Consider the following 21717-nt stretch of genomic DNA (forward strand, 5'->3'; position numbering starts at 1 on the left):
GCATGGGGGTTGTCGAGACCAGATACACAGGAGGCTTGTCTCCAGTATGGTCCTGCCTCCAGGAAGCCATCACTACCCGTTACCCATCTCCCACCTCGACTCAGGGGGTGGCTCTGTCTCCCTAGTCTACACTCCCGAGGCACTCAGCACAGGGCCTGGTCATGTGGACTCTGGATCCATTGCAGGACAGCCAACAACGACACTGACCAGTGTCAGTGGAGGCCCATTGTCCAGTCCCTCTGGAAGAGGAGACATGGCAGGTGGGCCCTGCAAACACTTTGACTCAGAAGGAAAGGAGTAGAGAGCCACGGCCCACTGTGGTTTGACCAGCTTCCACTTTTAGTCAAGATGGAGTACCTGCAACCAATCCATGACCCTACTTGAAGAGACCAAAAAAGCAGACAAAATTTAATGATAATATAATGGTTTTCAAGATCCTGGACCTTAGGCAAGGACAGCAGTCCCTGAGAGATGGGGAACAAATGGTGTCGACTCCATAACTGCCCAGGTCACTATCTTAGAGAAGGTGGACTAGGTGCAGGGAGGGGACTAAGCAAGCCCAGGAACCTCCTCAGTGAGGAAATAGCTGGACATCCATGACAACAGGCATACAGCAGGAGTCCTGGAGGCCTGGAGGCAAAGAAAGAGAAGCGCAGGCCCCTCGGGTGCACAGCAGAGCACAGATCAGTACATGAGTGTGAAGAAATGCCTAGAGGCCAGGGAAAGAGCCACTTGAGAAGGTGGCAGGGGCCTGATCCTGGCAGTTTGGGAGCGGTGCTCACTCCCGTTGGCCACACTGGGCAGGGCTCTCAGAAGCTCCCACTTCAAGAGTAGGAATAATGGGCCTCAGACAGAGCTCTCCTCCACACCTAACACATCATACAGGCAAAACCTGAGAGGATCAAAATGTCTCCAAATAAACCAACTATGCCCCAGAACAAAGCCCAAGAAGTTTTGGGAACACAGAAATATCCAGCCCCTAAATGGTAAAATTCTCAATGTCTGGCACCAATCAAAGATCGCCACACAAAGAATGCAGAAAAGCATGGTCCATAATGAGGAGGGAACGTAATCAACTAAAACCAACCCAGAACTGACCCAGATGTTAGAATTAGCAGGAAAGGGTGCTTTTTCAAAGTTTTTATTATAACTGTATCTCATGCATTCAAAACATAAGTAGAGACACAGAAGATATAAAAACAAAGTTGAACTTCCAGAAATAAAAACACGCTGCATGTGATCAAGGACAGATTAGATATTGCAGAAAAAATATTAATGAACTTGAAAACATAGCTATGGAAGGGAAAAAGAAGAAATGAAGGTAAAGAGAGAAGAGGGAGGAAGGGGGAAGGGGAGAAAGAATCCATGAACAGTGGGGAAACTTTGAGCGCCCTAGTACATGGGTAAGGGGGCCCATAAAAGAGAAGAGGGAGAAGTTGTGATGGAAAAGCTATTTGAAGAAATAAAGGCTGAAAAATCCCCCCCATTTTAAAAAAGATTTATTTATTTATTTATTTATTTGAGGGGGAGGAGGGAGGGAGAGATAGAGAGCACATGAGTGGGGAAGGGGTGGAAGGAGGGGCAGAGGGAGAGGAAGAAGGAGAGGATCCCAAGCAGACTCCCTGCTGAATTCAGAGCCCAACATGAGGCTCAATCTCACTACCCAGAGATCAATACCTGAGCCAAAATCAAGAGTCAGATGCTTAACCAACTAAGCCATCCAGGAACCTCTTTCCTTTTTTCTTTTCTTTTTCTTTTTTTTAAGATTTATTTGTTTAGAAAAATTCCCAAACTTGATAAAAACTATAAAACCACAGATCTAAGAAGATCAACAGATCCCAGGCACAAGAAACATGAAGAAAACCATACCATGTTGCATCAAAAATAAAACTATTCAAATCAGTGATAAAAAGAAAATCTTAAAAGCAGCTAGAGAAAAAGCATGTTTGTACAGAGAAAACATGGATAAGGATGACAGCCAACTTCTCACTGGAAACAGTGCAGACAAGAAGACAATGGAACAGTGCTGCTGTACTGCTGGGAGGTGAACCAGGTTTTTTTTTTTTGTTTTGTTTTTGTTTTTTTTTTTTTTTTTTTTTTGTGAACCAGGATTCTATACCTGGTAAAAAGATCTATGAAAAATGAGATTTCAATATACCACTGTCAATAATTGATAGAACAAGCAGACAGAAAAATCAGCAAGCACATGTAAACTTGATAGTATCATAAAATCCACCTGATGGATATTTATAGAATATTCTACCCAACAAAAGCAGAAATCATATTCTTCTCAAAGTGCCCATACAACATTTACCAAAATAGAACCAATGTTATTAAAAAGTCTCAATACATTGAAACGGACTGAAGAAATACAACGTGTGACTCTTAACCACAGGGACTAAGTTAGAAGTTAATTGCAGAAAGATCTCTGGAGGGATGTCTGGGTGGCTCAGTGGTTTGGTTGAGCATTTGCCTCTGGGTCAGGTCATGCATGATCCTGGGGTTCTGGGATGGAGTCCCACACTGGGCTCCCCACAGGGAGCCTGCTCCTCCCTCTGTCTATGTCTCTGCCTCTCTGTGTCTCTCATAAATAAATAAATAAAATCTTAAAAAAAAATCTCCAGGATGCAGCTAAAGCAGTACTAAGGGTGTTCATTAATAGCAATAAACTCTTGTATTAGTAAAGAAAGGTGTGAAAGAAATGGCATTGGTTTCCATCTTAAAAACTAAAACAAAACAACAAAATTTGTTGTTACAAACAAATTAAACCCAAAGTAAGCAGAAGCAAGGAAATAATAAGACCATAATAGGAATTAATGGAATAGAAAACAGACAATAGAGAAATCAATAAAGCCAAAAGTTGATTATTTATCAATGAAACTGATAACCTGTAGCCAGACTAGTCAGGCAAAATGGAAAAGAAGACATCAATAACCCATAGTAAGAACAAAAGAGTGCATTAAAAGTGCATTAAAGGAGAATGAGGGAATATTATGAACAAACTTATTACAATAAATCTGACAGCTTAGATGAAATGAACGAATATTCCTTCAAAGATACAAAACATGGGATACCTGGGTTGCTCAGTGGTTGGGTGGCTGCCTTTGGCTCAGGTCATGATCTCAGGGTCCTGGAATCGAGTCCCACGTCAGGCTCCCCACAGGGAGCCTGCTTCTCCCTCTGCCTATGTCTCTGCCTCTCTGTGTCTTTCATGAATAAATAAAATCTTTAAACACATACACACAAAGATACAAAACACTGAGGTTTACTTAAGAAGAAATAGATAACCGAAATAACCTTATATCCATTAAAGAAGTTGAGTAGGTAGTTATAAGTCTGCACAAAGAAACTGCAGGCCTCAATGGCCTTCATATTGAAACCTACCAAATATTTAAGAAAGAAATAATACTAATTCAACAGATTCTTCCAGAAAACTGAAGCATGAGGTCAACATTACTCTGATACCAAAACCAGACTAAGACATTATAAAAAAAAATTGGGGGGCACCTGGCTGGCTCAGTAGGTGGGTCATGTGATTCTTAATCTTGGGGTTAAAAGTTTGAGCCTCATGTTGGGTGTAGAGATTACCTAAAAATAAAATTTTTATTTTTATTTTTTTAAAAGATTTTATTTATTTCTTCATATGAGAGAGACAGGGAGAGAGGTGGAGACACAGGCAGAGGGAACAGCAGGCTCCATGCAGGGAGGTCGATGCGGGACTCAATCCCAGGTCTCTGGGATCACACCCTGGGCTGAAGGCAGATGCTCAACCGCTGAGCCACCCCAGTGTCCCAAAAATAAAATTTTTAAAAAGAAAAAAAATTAAGACCAATATCCTTCATGGAGAGATATGCAAAAACTCTAAACAAAATTTTAGCAAATGGAATGCCCAGATAATTCAATGGAACAAATCACAGCCTTTCAACAAATGACACTGGGACAACTGGACATTCACATGCAAAAGAGAATGTAGTTGGCCCCTGCCTCACACCATACACAAAGGTTAACTCCAAATGGATCATAGTTGTAAATGTAAGAGCTAAAAATATAAAATTCTTAGAAGAAAATAAAATTTTCAGGACTCTGAAAGAGGCAGTCTTCTTGGATATGAAACCAACAGCACAAGCAACAAAAGAAAGTAAGTGAATTGCACTTCCCCCAAATTGAAAACTTTTGTGTTCAAAGGACACCACCAAGAAACTGTAAGGCAATTCACAAAATGGGAAAAAATATTTGCAAAGCAGGTATTTGATAAGGGGATTTACAACCAGAGCATATAAAGAACTCTAAATAACAATAAAAAAAAGTTACTCATTTTTTTAAGTGGGCAAAGAGCTGAATAGATATGTCTCCAAAGAAGATATACAAATGGTCAACAAATACATAAAAAGATGCTCAATATCTTACTTGTTTGGGGAATGCAAATCAGAGCATAATGAAATGTCACTTCATACCCAGTAGGATGGCTAGAATCAAAAAGACTCATGGTAACAAATGCTGGCAAAGATGTTGATCAACCAGAGACTTCCAATGGGAATGTAAAATATTGCAAATGAAAGAAAGAAACACATTCAGACTGGAAGGGAAGAAGAAAAATCGGATATTTTTGCAGATGACATGATTCTTTATACAGAAAAATCCTAAGAAATTCTCAGCTAAACTAGCAGAGCTAGCAAATGAGTTCAGCAAGGTCAAAGGATATAAGATCAATATTTAAAAATTGATTCTAGCTTAGAAATTTCTGAAATAAAGGTAAGGAAACAATTCCTCTCATAATAGCATAAAAATAATAAATATTACACATTTATTAGTGAACAAATTACAGTTAAGTTATAACCTAACTACCAATAAATTATCATTTATTAATAAGTTTAACAAAAGAAGTGAAACACTTGCACACATAATTAGAAAACATTGGTGAGAGAAAGTAAAGATATGGATAAATGGGGAGGTGTCCCATGTTCATGGATTGGAAGATACGGTGCTATTAATGGCAGCTGTTCCTGGTCATAGTCAAAGCAATCCTTAACAAAATCCCAGCAGGCTTTTAAAAAAATTTTTTTAATAGCAAAACCTGACAAGCTGATCCTAAAAAAATTATATAAATTCGAAGTTCCCAGAATAGCCAAAACAATCTTGGAAAAGAAAGCAAAATTGGGGATGCCTGGGTGGCTCAGAGGCTGAGCATCTGCCTTTAGCTCAAGCTGTGATTCTGGAGTTCTAGGATCAAGTCCCGCATCGGGCTTCCTGCATGGAGCCTGCTTCTCCCTCTGCCTATGACTCTGCCTCTCTCTCTGTCTCTCATGAATAAATAAATAAAATCTTAAAAAGGGAAGCAGAATTGGAGGAGCCTCTAATTTTCAAACTCACAATGAAAGATGGTGTGGTGGCAGTGCAGGTACAGACACGTGGGTCAAAGCCCTCAGTCTTATAGTGAAGTGGCTGTTGACTGAGTCACCAAGGCAATTCAGTGGGGGAGAGGACAGTCTTTTCAGCACATGATGCTGGGATGATTGGACATCTCCATGAGAAAAGATGAATTTAGAATTTTATCTTACCCACAAAAATTAACTGTGAATGGATTGCAGAAACGCAAGAGCAAAACTTTTAGCAGAAAACAGGAGAATGTCTTTGTGTACATGCATCAAGCTAATCATTCCTACATGTTACCAAAATTATGACCCATAAAAGAAAGAATTGACAAATTTTGATCAAAATAAAAAACCTCTGCACTTCAGAAGGTTGCATTAAGAAAATGATGAGATGAAAGTCGCCTGGGTAACTCCATTAGTTAGGTGTCCAATTCTTGATTTCAGCTCAGGTCGTGATCTTGGGATCATGGGATTGAGTCCTGAGTTGGGCTCCTTGCTGAGCAGGGAGTTTGATTGAGATTCTCATTCTCCTTCTCCCTCTGCCCCTCCCCTCCTGCGCTCTCTCTCTCAAATCAATTAGTCTATCAGTTTTTTGTTTTATTTTTTTCAAAGATTTATTTATTTATTTATGATAGACAGAGAGAGAGAGCAGAGACACAGGAGGAGGGAGAAGCAGGCTCCATGCCAGGAGCCCGACATGGGACTTGATCCTGGGACTCCAGGATCGTGCCCTGGGCCAAAGGCAGGCACTAAACCGCTGAGCCACCCAGGGATCCCCAGCCTATCAGTTTTTTAAAAAATATTCAAAGAAAACGACAAGATGAGCCACAGCTCAAAGTATTTGCAAATATGTATCTGATAAAGGACTAGTATCCAGAATACATAAGAACTTGTATAACTGAAAAACAATAACAGCCTAATTAAAAAAAAATGGGCAGCATAGTTGGATAAACACTTTTCTAGAGAAGACACACACGTGGCTAATAAACACACGAAGAGCTACTCCACACTGTCTGTGGTGAGGGGAGTGTGACTCAGAACCTCAGTGGGATGCCCTCAATGCCCTCAGGGTGGCTGTGGATGTGAGGAAACTGAGCCTCGTGTGGCTGACGGGATTGTAGAGTGGAGTGGCCACTTTGGGAGGCAGTCTGGCAGTTTCTGTGAAAGTTCACACATAAATCTGCCAGATGATCCAGCATCCCCACTCACCAGGGCATAACCGAGAGACAAAAAATGGAGGCTGCACAAGACACCCACTGAAGGTTCCCAGCTGCCCAAAGTGTAAGAACTCAGAGGTGCACCAACAGACAAGCAGGGGAACCAGGCGCAGACATGGTCAGTGAAGCGCCTCAGCTAAGGATACCAGTCAGGGACACAGAGCCAGAGGCTCTGCATGGTGGGACTGCACTCACCCCACGAGCCCACAGCAGGCAAATCCATGGAGAGGGGTGGGGGGACTGGGGCTGCGGGCAGGAAGGAGTGGCATTTCTGTGGTGAAGGGAATGGTCTCAGAACCATGATGCTGCTTGTCCAACTCGGTAAATTTACTGAAAATCACAGAATCACTTAATACATGAGGATTTTGAGTGGTATAAGTGACACCACAATAAGTTGTTAAAATAAACCAATTGTGACTGTCTTTGGTCCGTGCTGCTCGTCGTGGCTTGTTAGAGCTGGTTAAACTCAGGTGAACTAATGGACATTAAGAATCCCAGGCAGGCGTTTATTACTGGCCCTGGCACAGTGACCACCCAGGGGCCGATGGTCGTACTTGGGGTCGTACTTGGGTTGTACCTGCTGCCCTGGCAGGGCACCCCCCTCCGCACCAGGTGCTCGGCTCATGAGTGGGAAGGGCTCTGGGAGGTTAGCCAGTTCACCCTCTGCATCACCTCCCGGCTGATATGATTCCTCAGGCAGCAACCAAATCTACTGGAGACCTGTCCTTCCCTGATTACCTATGGAGGACAACAGGGACTTGCCTCTCACCAGGCTGAGTGACTGGTGCCCTACAGATGCACCAGCGGTACTGAAGAGCCACCCATCCTCCTGTGAGAGGTGCAATGGCTCCAGGCTCATGCACGCATGTTGCACATTTGCACGTGCACATGCATAGGATGCACATGGTTGCCTCCTGCCAGCTGGAGGCCTCACATGTCCTGCTGCCTCTCTGCCAAGGCCCTAGTGATGAGGACCTCTTGAACATAGTTATCACGGGTGTCCCCATACAAGGAACCACATCTGTAACCCTGAGAACCTGAGGCCTGTTGATCTTTCTGAAAACTCAGTCACTGTCCTGGAGATGCTTACCTTTGGCCACTTCACCATTATCCTGCCGCAGCTGAACACTCAGTGTGAAGGGAAGACCCCTGAGCCACGTCCATCACCTCTGGACCTGTAATCACGATTCTCTTGGCTTGTGCTGGAGAGAGCAGAGCAGAGGGCAGCACAGGTGACCCGTGGGGCCCCTGCCTGAGTGACCCCCATGTGGGCCCTCCCACACCTGTATGGTTCCAGGGCTTTGCAGGAGAGGAACTGTGAGTCCCAGCACGAGCCACCTCACCAAGTGACTCAGGCAGTCACTAAGATAAGACTGTGACCCCAGCCTGAGGGTCAGTGTGACTTCTAAGCAACTTATTACAGAACTGGTCATATTAAAGAGACTTCAGAGGTCCACCACATGTTGAAGAGCGGTGAGCAACTGGCTTGTCAGCATATGGGTTCGCACACCCTCTGGTTGGTTGGGACTCCTTGCATTGGAGTCAATGGCTCCATGTGTGCTAGATGCGGTGCTGCGGCCACCTGCTGGGGAGCAGGCCTGGCAAGGGCTCGTCCACCCACAGGCTGGACCTGCGGGGCATCCTCTGGGGTCTGAGCAGCTGGAGATGATGTTCACAGTGTCTGCTTCCCCTGTATCCCCGATGTCCCCAAGGGCAATGACCTCTGGCACAGCACAAGGTCTAGGATGTTTAAAACCAATCACTGCGAAAAGCCTGATCAAGGACATGCCAGCTAGGAGGGAGCACACACAGGCGTGCCTGCAGGGCGACAGGTGCCGGCTGCTTCATGGAGACAGTGGGGCTGGAGGGTGTCAGTTCACATGGGCGCAGCCCAACCCTGTTCTGGGGGGAACCTCCCGACACCCAGCAGGGCGAGGCCAGAGCCCACCCCAGCTGTCCTAGGCTTTCCCAGTGTTTGCTGAGACTCTGTTGGGGGGAAGCAAGGCCACGTCTCATGCCCATTGCCTGAGTCTTTCACACCCAGGGATTCGAAAACTCCTAATTTGGGGTGGGGTGGGATCTGGGTCTCTTCCCAAGGTGAAGTTACTAAGGTGCTCCTGGTGGAGCCTGCCTGAGGCTGGGGGGGGGGGGCAGGGAGGGATCCAGGAGTCCCTCAAGGAGACTCCACCTGACCCTGGAGCTGAGGCGTCTCCCAGGCAAGGTACTCTGGGGACCTCCCTGAGGTGCACACCTGGTTGGCTCTGAGTGAGCAGCAGCACCCAGACTTGTGACCCCTAGTGGCACCTCTGTTCTAGAGTCTAATAGGAGGCTACCTGATGGGGCAACAGAGGGAAGGGCAGGTGGCCCCCAGCGAAGGTCCCTGCAGGCCGCCTACACTCCTGTCACAGTGCAGAGAGCTCAGGGAGGGGAGCTAGATGGGGTGCCATCTAGCTGCTGGTGGGGGACCCTCTGAGGCTGGCATGTCCTGCTCACAGCAGAGCTGCTGGCCTCTGAGGCCCAGCTGGGACCTCTGCTGGTCACAAACCTTTAAAAAAATTTTAAAATTATTTTATTTAAAAAAATATTTTTAAAGATTTTTAATTTATTCATTTGAAAGAGAGAGACCATGAGTGGGAAGAGGCAGAGGGAGAGGGAGCAGCTGACTCTGCGCTGAGCAGGGAGCCCAACAATGAGGCTCCATCTCAGGACCCTGAGATCGTGAATTGAGCCCATCACAAGCACTTATCAAACCTGATTGGAATATGTTTTTCCTAAAGGGGCTGAGGTTTTAGATCCCATTTCAGCACCCCCCAACACCTCCTGATCTAACATCTCCATGCAAGTGCCTGAAGCCACTGGAGAGACCCCACAGATGACCCAGCAAGGCCAAGGGGGAGGCAGGGGTGGGAGAGGCACCTACCCACTGGGTGACCATTGATCCACATCCCACGGTAGATGGCCCCGGAGCAGTGGGTCATGTTGCCTAGGCCACTGAAGACGTCACTGTGCCACTGTCCCTGTGGAGAGAGCCATGTGGACCCAGAGCCCACAGGGGACACTTGAGGCGCTGGGGAGGCCCACGGGGGTCTGCGCACAACCTCAGGGGCAGGGAATCACAGCGTACTGCCCTACGTGACAGTTGCTCTGCAATCGAACTGTAAGATGCCAGGGAGTTTGGGGACAAGGTACATAGATAAAATGCAAACAAAACACCGGCTCAAAACAGGCGCTTTCAGCACAAAAATCCTCCCAGCAGAGATTGCATCTGTGCGGGTGGGGACCCCGCAGTGGCAAGGCCCATCAAAGGGACCTCGGTGTTCACGAAGGACCTGTGAGGGGATGCTGGTGGCTGCACACCCTGCTCTGCCGCCCCCACAGAAAGCCTCGCTTTCTGAATCCCATGGTGGGGGAACCACGTGCAAGAGCGGTAAACGTCACGATCCTAACAGTATTTTATTTGCCTATGAATTACTCCTGTTGGAAGAAAAATCAGCCAGAAGCACATTTGCTTCTATGCACCTGTCTGTGGGAGCTAATTGGGCTCCCGTGTCCTGTCCCTGCCGTCAATGTGGGCCAGGCCATTGGTGCCCACAGGTGCTGGGGGGGCCAGGGCAGCCGAGGCTGGTGCTGACTCTCTCAGGCCCTTCAGAAGGGGGTGCCGCTGGGGCCCACGGAGCGCAGGGACAGCCCCTGAAGGCTGCAGCCCTGCAGAACTCATGCCTCAAGCCCAGAGTCACTGAGCCCCGGGGCTGCAGAGCCAGGTCATGTTGAGGGGTGGAGGGGGACATCCCTGTCCAGACCCCATCACAGCTGGCCTGTGGGCCAGGGCACTGGACAACTGGCAACCGGCAGGAGAGGCTGGGCTGCAGCTGGGGTCCACGTGGGCAGGGGCAGGCTATCTCCCCGTGCCGGGAAAGGCCGGGCCATACTGCAGCCACCACACAGCCTTGCCCCTCCCGCCCCAAAGCCCAGAGAGGCGCAGGGCCAACGGAGCGTGTTCTCCGGAGGCTGCATCTGGCTGTGTCCCCTGGATGTGCACTGCCATGCGCGGCTGATGTCATGTCCTCTAGGACGTGGCTCATGTGTGCAGGAAATGGGGTCAGACCAAAGTGGAGGTGAGACCCCCAGGCATCAGGGCAGAGGGGGACCCGCATCAGCCAGTGTGCCCTGCTCTATCACCCTGGACTCAGGTGGGAGCCCACCTGGCAGCCACAGAGTGGCCAGCTGACCACCTCTGAGCAGCAGCAGCGGGTGCCTGGGCCCTACCACCAGGCAGGTACATACACAGGGATGTGTGTGCATGAGTTTCTGTGTGTGTGTGTATGTGCACCTGTGCACCCGTGAGCCTATGTGAGGCGGGGCAGCGGCGCCCTCTCACCATGATGGGCAAGGTGCATTGGGTGGGAGACAGCAGTAGGAGGGTCCTACATAGGCTACTTGCTATGGGTCAAGGCGGGGGCAGCCCTGGGAGGACAGAGGGCTGCCCCAGAGCCCCCCGTTACTCTATCTGCTTGCTGGGAGGCAGAAAATGAGGCTTGGAAGTGAAGAAGTCACTGGCATGGCTTGCTTGCCGGGAACTTTCCCTCACAACACCATTCTCCATCGTGAGATTTCAACTCAGGCCACAGGACTCCCAGCCCAACAAATGCAAACCCCACAGAAGCCGAACTAAATCCACTGCCCCCAACACCCACCTTGCCCTCTGCTTAGAAACCACTGGGCTCAGTCCCCGGGCCACCATCAACAGGTGGTACAGTGAGATGTGGTCAGGATCCAAAGGAGGCCCGGACAGGGGCAGGGGCAGGGGCCCCAGGGGATGGCTGTGCCTCATAGAGAGTGAAGCCTTCACATGGGGCCCCCTGCCTTTCCCAGCCCCCTAGCTCCAGCTGCCCTCCACCCTCTGCCTTCCCAGCGGCAAGAGCTGCAGTCCTATGCCCATGACCTGGGAAGCCAGCCACCTGCCCACACATTCCAGTCTTCACTCCTGTCCCTATGTAGGTGTGCCGGGGTCTCCCCATCCTGCGGGGAGCCCGGCCACGCGTTCATATGCTCTCCCAGGTGGGAGGCTAGGATTCAAGAAGCTGGAAATTGGCTCCGGAGTTCATTCTGCATGGAGTGCCGGCTCAGCCCTGCACCTCCCTTGTCGGCTCTCTATCATGTGGCTCCAGACTCTCCAGCCAGATGGAGTGAAACCCTGTGGTACTTCCTAGTGGTTGTTGCTTCCCCATCCTTGGGGGCATCTGGGGCTCCTGGAGCCAGGAGTCCCAGGTCCCACAGATGGACGCTAATCATCAACACTCCTGGGCTCCCTCACGACCACTCAGGGGCTGACATCAGCATTGGCTGAAAAGCTCTCCAAACCGAGAGATGGCTGCAGGGCCCGTCCCCCATGTTGGCCCTCACTGTAGCTGCTGCTGCCACTAGAATGGCCACCTCTCATCTCCACTCTCCTTCTTGTCTGCCCAGCCCCCTGCAAAGGCACAGACTTGGGTGACCCCAGGAAAGAGTGGATGCATGGGTCATTCCACACTGGAGCTTCAGGGACAGCTTGTGGGCACAGAGTGAAGCCTGCTAAGTGGCTGTAAATGTGCCGTGGGGCCATGGCACCCCTGCACCCACGCAGTGCGCTATCAACATGTTTTCCCTGGTCATTTCAAGTCAGGCGACCTGTCCTCGCGCTGCTGGAACCTCTGGGAAGCTGGGTATTCACAGCTTTAATGCAGAACTTACCCAGGACAAACATGCTCCAGTGCACAATGTACCTCACCCAGCAGCCAGGAATCTTTTCTAATTAATGGTATAAATCATACCTTTGAAAATTCTGCCCTTTCTCAGCTGACTTGCACCCAAAAGCATCTCACGGAGGCAGCCGGGGGTGGGGTGGGGGCGCATTCCATTGGAGCGGGCTCCCTCTGCTATCCCTGCCCCTGCCTGCCCAGGGGAGGGCTCATGCACCGCAGGTGTGATGCGGGAAGCGGGGATGAGGCCTGTGTCCACATCACAAAGACTGGCGGGACAGGGTCCAATTGTTAGGGAGCCATCCTGCGGGATGATGGTGAGGCGCACCCGTCACCCTGCAGGTGCTGGGGTGCCCCCAGGACTCAGGGGATGCAGCAGACTCTGCGGCTAGGCCTGCTTCTGAGTGCCCAAAGCTCCCAGGATAGTTGGGCTGCTGGGATGAGAGACCCCTTGGGTGGGTGGGAATAAATTGTGATAAGTATTTGACTTTCTTCTCATTTTAGGGAGCTTCTCCAACTGCGTGCCACCCTCCCCCCATGCCCTCTGGTGCTCGCAGGCAGACACACACTCTCCAGCCTGGTACACCGGTCACTTCCTGCCTCCAGCCCTCCCCGGGCACCAGGGTTTGACTGGCCAGGAAGGCCCAAGGGCCTGACTCTTCCGTGTCTGCCTCAGATGGTATTCACTGCCTCCCCATCATTGCCAAATCTTGGAGTCGGAGTAGGTGAGGTCACAAACTTGTAGACCAGGTGGGGTGGCCTGGGGTCTGGTCACATGAGGACATGGGGACCTGGATCCCCGTCTTGGGGGGTGGCCTGCAGAGGTGGCAGTGGCCACACAGGCTCATGTGTCAGTGGCATGGGTGTGCATCCTGCTCATCAGCCTCCCAAACAATAGTGGGGTCACGGGGGGTCAGTGTCTGACCTCCATGACCCTGGTTGTAAATTCCTCAGATTTCAAAGTGTGAACTGGGGCGCTCGCTGCCTTTCCACGCCTGTTTCTGATGTCTGTTGACATATGAACCCCATGAGGATGTGGAGCCTGGCACTGGTTCCCGCGATGGCTCTGCAGTCTAGCCCTACCCCCACACATGCTTGAACGGGCCCGGAGGCTTCTATGGTCCTTGTGTGCAGTGCACCTCATTCCTGGACTGGGAAGGGTGGTGTGAGGACATAAAGGCCCCTGGCGTTCCTGAAGACACACAGGTAAGGACAACGGAAGCTGGGAGCCGTCAGCAGGTGAAGACGCACATAAGGCCAGCCACCTGCTCCATGTGGCAAGCAGGTGTACCAACCAGCAGGCCTCCCTCTGGGAAAGCCAACACAAAGAACACAGCCAATGTGCATGGAGCAGCACCAGGGACAGCCCGGAAGCCAGCAGCTTCTAGCGGGGACCACACGACAGCCATGCAGGAATGGTGTGCTGTGCAAACAAGCACCGAAGTTCACCAACAGCTTGGGCATGTGGCATGTCTCCACATGCAGGGATTCCTGAGTGCTGCCCCAGCCCGTGGGGGTCACCGTGCTGTGGCCATGTCCTGGGAGGAGCTGCTGGGCTTGCCCACCCCCAAGTCCCGTGGAGACGGAGGTAGCACGGAAGGTCAGCAAGTGCAAGCTGGGGGCCCTGAAGTAACCCGCACAGACCCTCAGGGAGTAGCAGGGGCAGGAGATGCTCTCTTCAGGGTGAGCGACTTACAACCACCAGCCCCCTCCTGACCTGTGGCTCCTGTCAGGAGAGAGAGAGAAGCCATGCTGGCCTTGAGACACACTGTTTTATGTCTGGAGGGGAGACGCTGTAATATTTTTAAGAGTGGATTTTTTCTAGGACTAATTTTTAAAAGGCTCATTACAGCGGCCTGCATCAGGGAGTACTGGTGATGGGAAGCAGGGACAGTGTGGTAGAGGCACCCCTGCCACTGGGAAGGAGACTTTGCTGCACAGGGGTCTCAGTCCCTTGCCCCATGGGGCCCTGCAGCACCCACCTCTCTTGGGACTCCTCCTCCCTCAGGTCTGGCAAGTTCTGTCAGACTCAGCTGATGTAGGACATGGTTGAGGGACAGCTCGTGTTGAGGGGGTGCCCAGAGCAGCTTTCTGGACATCTCAGGGTTGAAGAGGGTGGGAGTCTACACTCCCAGGGAGGAAATGAAGAAATGCAGGAATCCTGCTACACCTGCTGGCACAAGAATGTTTCTGATTCCCAGCGCATGTGGTGAAGCCAGTGCTCCCCAGGTGAGAGCAGCTGTGAATGCCGGCAGTCTAGCCAAGGGATACATGGGGAAGGAGGGTGAGGCCGCGCAGAAGCCCAGCAAGCACGGAGGGAGGCTGCATCCCCGACAGTAGCCATTCTTGTGAATGGCATCAGAACATGCAGGGACAACTGTTTTCAAGAGCAGGAAAGGACAAGTGCAGGCAAGGGTGTGGATGGATCGGAACCCTGTGCGCAGCTCCAGGAAGAAAAATGGTGCAGCCGCCAGGGCAGGCGGTGTGGAGCTCCTCAGAAATCAAGCAGGGCACTGCCATGTGGTCCAGAAGGTCCTCTCCTGGGTCAACACCCTGAAGACCTGGACGCAGGGCTGAGAGCTGTGTGCTTACCCACGGTCACGGCAGCATTGCTCACAGGAGCCAAGTGGGGGAGGCAACCCAGGTGTCCATCGCTGGATGGATGGGTGTGCAGAACAGGGTCCCTCCCGACGACGGAACATGGTCCAGCCTTAGAAACGAAGGAGCACGATGAACCTCAGGGAGTTCATGCTCCTGAAATAAGCCTGTCCCCAAGGACGGGTCCGAAGGGCTCCCTGCAGTGCAGTCCCCGGGGGGTCAGATGCCTCGAGACAGGAAGTGGCAGGTTGGGTGCCAGGAGCCGGGGGGCTCCTAGAGAGTCCGTCTGGGAGGATGGAAAGTTCTGGAGACAGGGTGGTGACGGGCACACAACAGCGTCCATGTGCTTCACGCCTCTGAACTGTATGCTTGGCAGTTACAGCCATAAATTTTGTTAGGTGTATTTTACGATGCAGGTGTTTTCCAAAGGCCGACTGTTTGCCTAGTGAGAGCGCGGGGAACGGCCGCGCCCTCCCGGGAGATGCGCCCGAGGGCCGTGCCCCACTCCCTCCAGCAGCGCCCCGTCTATGGGTGACTCTTGATGACCGGAGGTCGGAGGTCAGGCGAGAGGTGTCTCCACAGCATGGAGAGGCCTGCACCTTCCCCATGGGCCAGGCCTGGCAACAGACTGTGTGCCAAGTGTCCCTGGCGGCCCTGGACATGCTGGCAGCAGGCGAGCGCATGTGTCTGAGGTCACCGTGTGGCTGCAGCCTGACCCCACTGCTCTCCTGGGCGTGGCCCTTCTCCCCGCCCCATCTGCACAGGCCTCTGGAAGCCGGTTTCAACAGCGGCTGGAGGGCAGAGGAATGCCGCAAGGAACCCAGCACTGGCCCTCTGTCCAGGACCCAGGTGCCACTCAGGACTGCAGGTGAGGTGGCTGCTTGCATCCCTGCCATCTTGTGTGGCCAGGGGCTGCCCACACAGCAGTCCCCCAGCAGTGCTCTGAGCTGCAAGTGGCAGGCTGGTTGTCCAAGGTCCTGGGGCACAAGGTTCTGGAAGGTTGGGACGCCGCCAGGCAAATGGGAATGCAGGCAGATGCAAGTCTGCATCCTGGGGAGATGCGGCTGAAGACCAAGCTTCCATGCTCACTCATGTGGGAGGTGCCCCATGTTGAGGACACGCATCCCTTGAGGGCGTGTGGAGGGTCCCAAGGTCTGCAGGCTGGGATGGTGCAGCTCGTGACACCGAGTTTGGGTGTTGCTCTGTGAAGAAGCAGCTTGGCCTTGGAGAGCTGCAGCCCCAGTCGGTTCCTTCTGCAACCCTGCTCCCAGTGGTCAAGCTGGAGCAAAATGTCTCCTAAGTGGGAGAAACCCCTGCAAGGCCTGACTGGGCCACACTGCTGGTGGGCCTGGGCTGCCCCCTGGTGGACTGCTGGGCAGGTGATGGGCGCCACGGGTGGGGTGTGGAAGGCTGCTGCCCTAGTCCTGTCCCCCTCTAGCTGACCCATGATTTGCAGAGAAGGCCTGTGGGAGTGTGTGGGGGGGGGCAGCCACACCCCTCGGTGAGGCCCTGCAGGCGGCGGGGGGGGGGGGGGTGCGGGCGGGGTGGGCAGAGGGCCAGACAAGCCCCTGGAGCAGGGCAGAGCTAGGGGCTCCAAGCAACGAGATGCTCCCTCTGCTTGCCCTGTCTGGCCGAGGGGACCTACCTAGGGCCAAGGTCGTGCCAGTTGCTTCTTAATCTCACTTGGGCTCCGGCTGGAGCTCCCTCCTCCACTCTGGGGCTGAGGACAGAGCCTGGTGCCCATGCTGTGAAGCCTCATGGCTGAGTTCTCACAGTTCTGGTGGTGCGCACCGGGAACTTGCCTGTGTCCACCCCAGCCCCTGGAGCTGTGGCTGTGCATGTTTGTGGGGATGACTCCCGGTGTGGGGGGATGGCAGTGGGAGCCTGTGCTGTCCCTACAGGCTGCACAGATGTCCCCTCGAAGAGATGCACCCCCTTGAGCTTATGTTGGACGCCAGGCCTTGCCGACTGCCCTGACCCGGCCTGGGTGTTGTCTTACACAAGCTGAGCTTGTTTTATGAGCAGGGAAGGCAGCTGTTTGGGGCTTTCAATGCTCTAGCTGGCATCTGAGCAGGCCGGGCAGACACTTGCGGCTCTCCACCAGCTGCCCCCAGCCACTCTGTCTCAACAAGGTGGCCAGTGATCAATCGGTTTATCGCCTTTCACCCTCCCTTACTGGGTCTGTGTTGCAGGAGCTGGACCCCTCATGGACTCCACTGGTACCCACTGTGCCGCTCGCCAGCAGTAGGCCCTGCGTGAACAGCCGTGTGCAGCATCTGGGCCTGTGGCCCGATTTGGTGGATGCGTCACAGCCACCAAGGCGAGGTCACCGCACGCCATGATGCTCCATCCCCAACGAGCCCTGCTGCATGGGCAGGGGCCTCAGATCTATCTCTGGGGGTGTTTCCAGGGCCACCTGTGCGTTTGCTGCTGCTGCATTTCTGCTTTTACCCCTTTGAGCACATCACCGCCTTTCCCCAGCTACGTATTTCCACGGTGACGGACTGGTGTAGTTCCTGCCTCCTGATGGGATTCTGCTCCAGGCACTGCCACCTTCTGATGCTCAAGTCCAAAACCCGGAAGTCACCCTCGCTTCTCCTCTTGCCTTTGCCTCAACATCCAACCTGCCAGCAAGGCTAGCTTCTCCACCTCTGAGCCATTCCAATGCTGTTCTCTGAACTCCCACCTCTCCTGACACGGCAGTGCCTTCCCAACAAGAGCTGGAAGGACCTCTCAGACACTGAGACCGGACTGCCGCTTCTTTGCAGGGCCTCCCGGGCCCTCCCGGAGCCCTTGGCTGGCCATGCCGGCTCCTCCTGCTGCCCTTCCTACCCTGCCCTCACTCCTCGGTGGTGGTGGGGGCTCTTGTCATCATTTACAGTGGTGGTGGGGGCTCTTGTTATCACTTAGGCCTCGGCTCAAAGAATGACACCCGAGAGAGGACGGCTGGACCTGTGGCTACCCCGCTGCCTGAAGAACCAATGGGGTTACTTGTCACTCCAGCCACCAACTAGCTGAGGCAGGAGCCAGCACTTCACGAGACCCACATCTCTGGCTCCTGCTCCATCGGCTCCTGGCTGGGCACGTGGCCAGTGTCTGATGAGAAAAATGAATGATGGATGCTGGGGTCCCAGTAGTGGCTTTGGATCTGCCTGGACTCTTCCCAACTCCCGTGAGACTCAAGGGTAGTGCCTGCTGCAAGGAGGGGTGGGTGTCCTCACCCGCTTTCCTGTGTTATCAGGGCGGGCATTTCTCATCAAAAGCTCTTCACCAGCCCTGAGGGCATCCTCAAGTGCCCGAGAAATGTCACCCCATTCCCACAGGTGATAGCACAGTTTGCGGGCACCTCAGGAGCCAGACGGATAAGGTGTGAGCTGGGGCCCTTCCCTCCCTTCCTCATCATGCAAGTGGGGTGTGCCACCCCCCCTCCCCGTTCCTTGGGTGGAGGAGTAGTACTGACATGCAGCACGAGGACGCCCGGGTGGCACAAGTACCCCAGCAGGGCCCCCGAGAGCCCAGTGTCCTGCCACGTTCCCAGTACCTCGTAGGTGGAGCCGTCAGCACGGCAGAGCACCCCATGCCCCTGACGCCGGTCCTGGACCCAGTTGCCTTCATACTTGTCACCATTCCTGGGGACACAAACATGGGCTGCTCTCAGACCGGGGAGAGCCAGGTGGTGGCGCTGACTCAGACCCACTCCTCCGACCGGGGCTCAGCATGTGCCACCCGGATGGAGGCAAAAATAGGCCCCGAGCAGATGGCGTAAGCTCCTGTCTTGCCAGGGCCCACGGTAGAGGGGCAGGAGGCCTTGGCGCTCGGTGGGGAGTGATGGCAGCCAGCCCCTGGCCCCCGCTCGCCTGGCCCCCAGGTGTGTAAGACTTGGACAGGCTACTGGAGAAGAACAGTAGGTATGAACCTGCACATTGTCATGGCAGCATGAAGAGGTGGCCCACTGTGTCCTGCAGTGCCTGAGAGCCTCTGTCTCTCCTGCGTGGACCCTGCATGCCACCCAAGCTTCCAGGAGGTATTTACTAGGGGGAGTCAAGATTTTCTCTACCAGACACCTTAATAACCAATGTCAATAATTAAGAAAGTGTGGAATCCCAAATCTTGAAGACATGCTGAGGCCAGGACAGACTGTGGGATGGCATACTCACTGGAAGACCATGTGCCCTTGGCCATGCCGCTTGTTGTCATGGAATGACCCCCAGTAGGCTTGTCCATCCGGATCCACCAGATGCCCATGTCCTAGGGAGGGAGCCCAGGGCACTGAGTGTCACCTCCTGCATCTTCTGGGGGGGGGGGGACCCTGCTTCCCTGAGGCGGCTTTGTAAGCTCCCCCACCCAGAGAGTGGCAATAGGTTTGGAAGAAAGCTGGGGTGAGCGCGCTTCCAGGAATCAGGTTGCCCTCCGAGGCCAGGGCTGCCCAGGCAGGAATGGCACTGTGACCCCCATGCCAGGATGCCAGGGGAAGGTCCCCCAGGCCCTAGCATCTGAGGCTGGCATGCCTGCCATTTGGCTTGGCCATCAAGGGTGTACAGGTAAGTCTACAGGAAACCTGCACCTCACAGAGGCCCAGTGCTGGGCCTCCAGTGACAACTCAGAGGCCCTGGGTCTAAAGGCCAGAGGCCAGGGGTGCCTGGGGGGCTCAGCTGGTTGAAGGTCTGACTCTTGGTTTGGGCTCAGGTCATGGTCTCAGGGTTGTGAGATCCAGCTATGCATCAAGCTCCGTGCTTGGCAGGGAGTCTGCTTGGGATTCTCTCTCTTGCTCTCCCTCTGCCCCTCCTCCTGCTTGTACATCTCTCTCTCTAAAATAAACAACAACAAAAAAAAAAGTAAAAGAAAAATAAATAAAATAAACAAGTAAATCTAAAAAAAAAAAAAAAAAAAAAAAAGGGGGATCCCTGGCTCAACAGTTTAGCGCCTGCCTTCAGCCCAGGGTGTGATCCTGGAGACCTGGGACTGAGTTCCATGTTGGGCTCCCTGCACGGAGCCTGCTTCTCCCTCTGCCTGTGTCTCTGCCTCTCCCTCTCTCTGTGTGTCTCTCATGAATAAAAAAATAAAATCTTAAAAGAAAAAAAAAAGAAAAGAAAACAAAGACCAGAGGACACACTCGTGAGAAGAGGGCTTCACTGTATGGTTCAGGACAGCCAGAAACACAGCATATCCTCCCACATGAGTGGACCCTGGAAAGGCATCGTTGGACCTTGTGGCCGCTTGGCTTGCTTCTGGATGTTGGTCTTCAGAACAGTGAGCATTTCGGTCTTTGGGCTGCCAGGGATGCATAGGCTGCATCCCTATCCCCCAGGGCAGAGTCTGCAGTCCTCCAAGTGTGGCCTCCTGACCGGCTTTATCCAGCAGCATGTCCTCAGGGGACTTACAGCTTCTCACCCCGCAGGAGCTCCAAGCCCACCAGCCCTGCTCAAGTATCTGCGACCTCCACTGTAGGGGTGACCCCATGTGAGGCCAGAAGCCTTGCCCAGCCGAGCTGGGGAGACTGCTGACCTCCAGGATTGTGGGTAAATAATAAAATGGCAGTTGTTCTGAGCTGCTAGATTTTAACCACAGCAGTGGTGAACTGATGCATGACCTGCGGTCACAGCCACAGTGGCAGGGTCCCCAGGCCACAGCTCCACCCAGAACCAGGAGTGGTTGTGGGTTGCAGGGAACAAAGCACTCCCCATCTGACTGGTGGACATCAGCCTCCCTGGGCAGGCACAGATTTCCGAGCCCCGCCAGGTGCCCCAGGTCAGACCTTGGGGAGGGGTGCTGGGGCCCAGGGCTCCCCATGAAGTGCCCTGCCACATTCAGCAAGTTCTTGTAGGCATCACACCTTCTCTGGCGCCGTGGGAGAGCTCGCCTTCGTAATGTCCTCCAGCTTTGTACTTCATGATGCCGTGTCCTTGAGGCTCTCCCAAAACAAACTGTCCAGAATAGGTGTTCCCTGGTGCAGAAGAGGAGCAGGGGCCATGTTCAGGGTTAGTGCTGCTACCTGTGTCCCCTGTGGGCTGACAATCAAACCCCTCCTGCCCTGTTCAATGGTGGCAGCGAGTACCGTGTCAGAACAGGTGAGGGTATCTCTTTATCTCCTATTTACCTTGGCTAATGAGAGAAAACAGGATCACGTGGGTTTGGTCCTGCTCTCCTGGCTCCTGCAGGGGTGGCAATGCCCTCTGCTCATAGTGGGTGGGTGCAGACCCCCGTCCTATGACGACCCTCTCTGTGGCATCTAGGTGCCCAAGGGCAAAGGTCTCTCTGGGTCAGAGTCTGGGGGGTGGGCCTTCTGTCCATGGAGAACCAGCCCCTATGTTGGCCTGGGGAGGTCTGTGAGTGGTCACCCCTGCCCTAGGCTAGCACGCTGCTGATACAGGATACCTTATGGAAACCAGGATGCACTTCCCAGATAGAGAGGTGCCTTCTGCATCCGGATGCCAGGGACAACTTACAGCAAAGACGGTTTACAAGAAAGGAGCTGAGACCCATCCCCATTGCTCACCTGCACCTGTCCCCACTGCTCACCTGATGAGGCCCAGAGCCGGCAGCCTTCCCCTGTGATCTCCCCGTCTACAAACTCGCCTTCATAATAACTCCCATCTTTAAATAGCAGCTTCCCCCAACCTGTGGAAAGAAATCACGACGTGAGGTCAGACCAGAGTCAGAGAAACCCCTAGTGTCCATGTGTGGTGGGACTCGTTTCTCAGTGGAAAGAGCTGGGCTTTGGAGTTCTCAGGTCTGTGTGTGGCTCTGCCGCGTGTCCCACACCTGCTCTCTGCAAACTCACCCACATGCATG

The 21717-nt window shown here is 52.9% G+C and overlaps 1 protein-coding gene across 1 annotated transcript in view; it reads right to left on the minus strand.

Annotated features, from left to right (window-relative positions):
* The window catches only part of MORN1 (MORN repeat containing 1), a 51197-nt gene that overhangs the window by 26329 nt on the left and 3151 nt on the right, over positions 1 to 21717 (minus strand). The window contains 7 exon segments of the mRNA XM_038537691.1: positions 7680 to 7731; positions 7733 to 7791; positions 9510 to 9606; positions 18467 to 18554; positions 19083 to 19173; positions 20759 to 20869; positions 21445 to 21543. Of these exon segments, the coding sequence (XP_038393619.1) occupies positions 7680 to 7731; positions 7733 to 7791; positions 9510 to 9606; positions 18467 to 18554; positions 19083 to 19173; positions 20759 to 20869; positions 21445 to 21543 (597 nt within the window).

The sequence above is a fragment of the Canis lupus genome, chromosome 5 (genome assembly GCF_011100685.1).
Source record: "Canis lupus familiaris isolate Mischka breed German Shepherd chromosome 5, alternate assembly UU_Cfam_GSD_1.0, whole genome shotgun sequence".
Classification (NCBI taxonomy): Eukaryota; Metazoa; Chordata; class Mammalia; order Carnivora; family Canidae; genus Canis; species Canis lupus.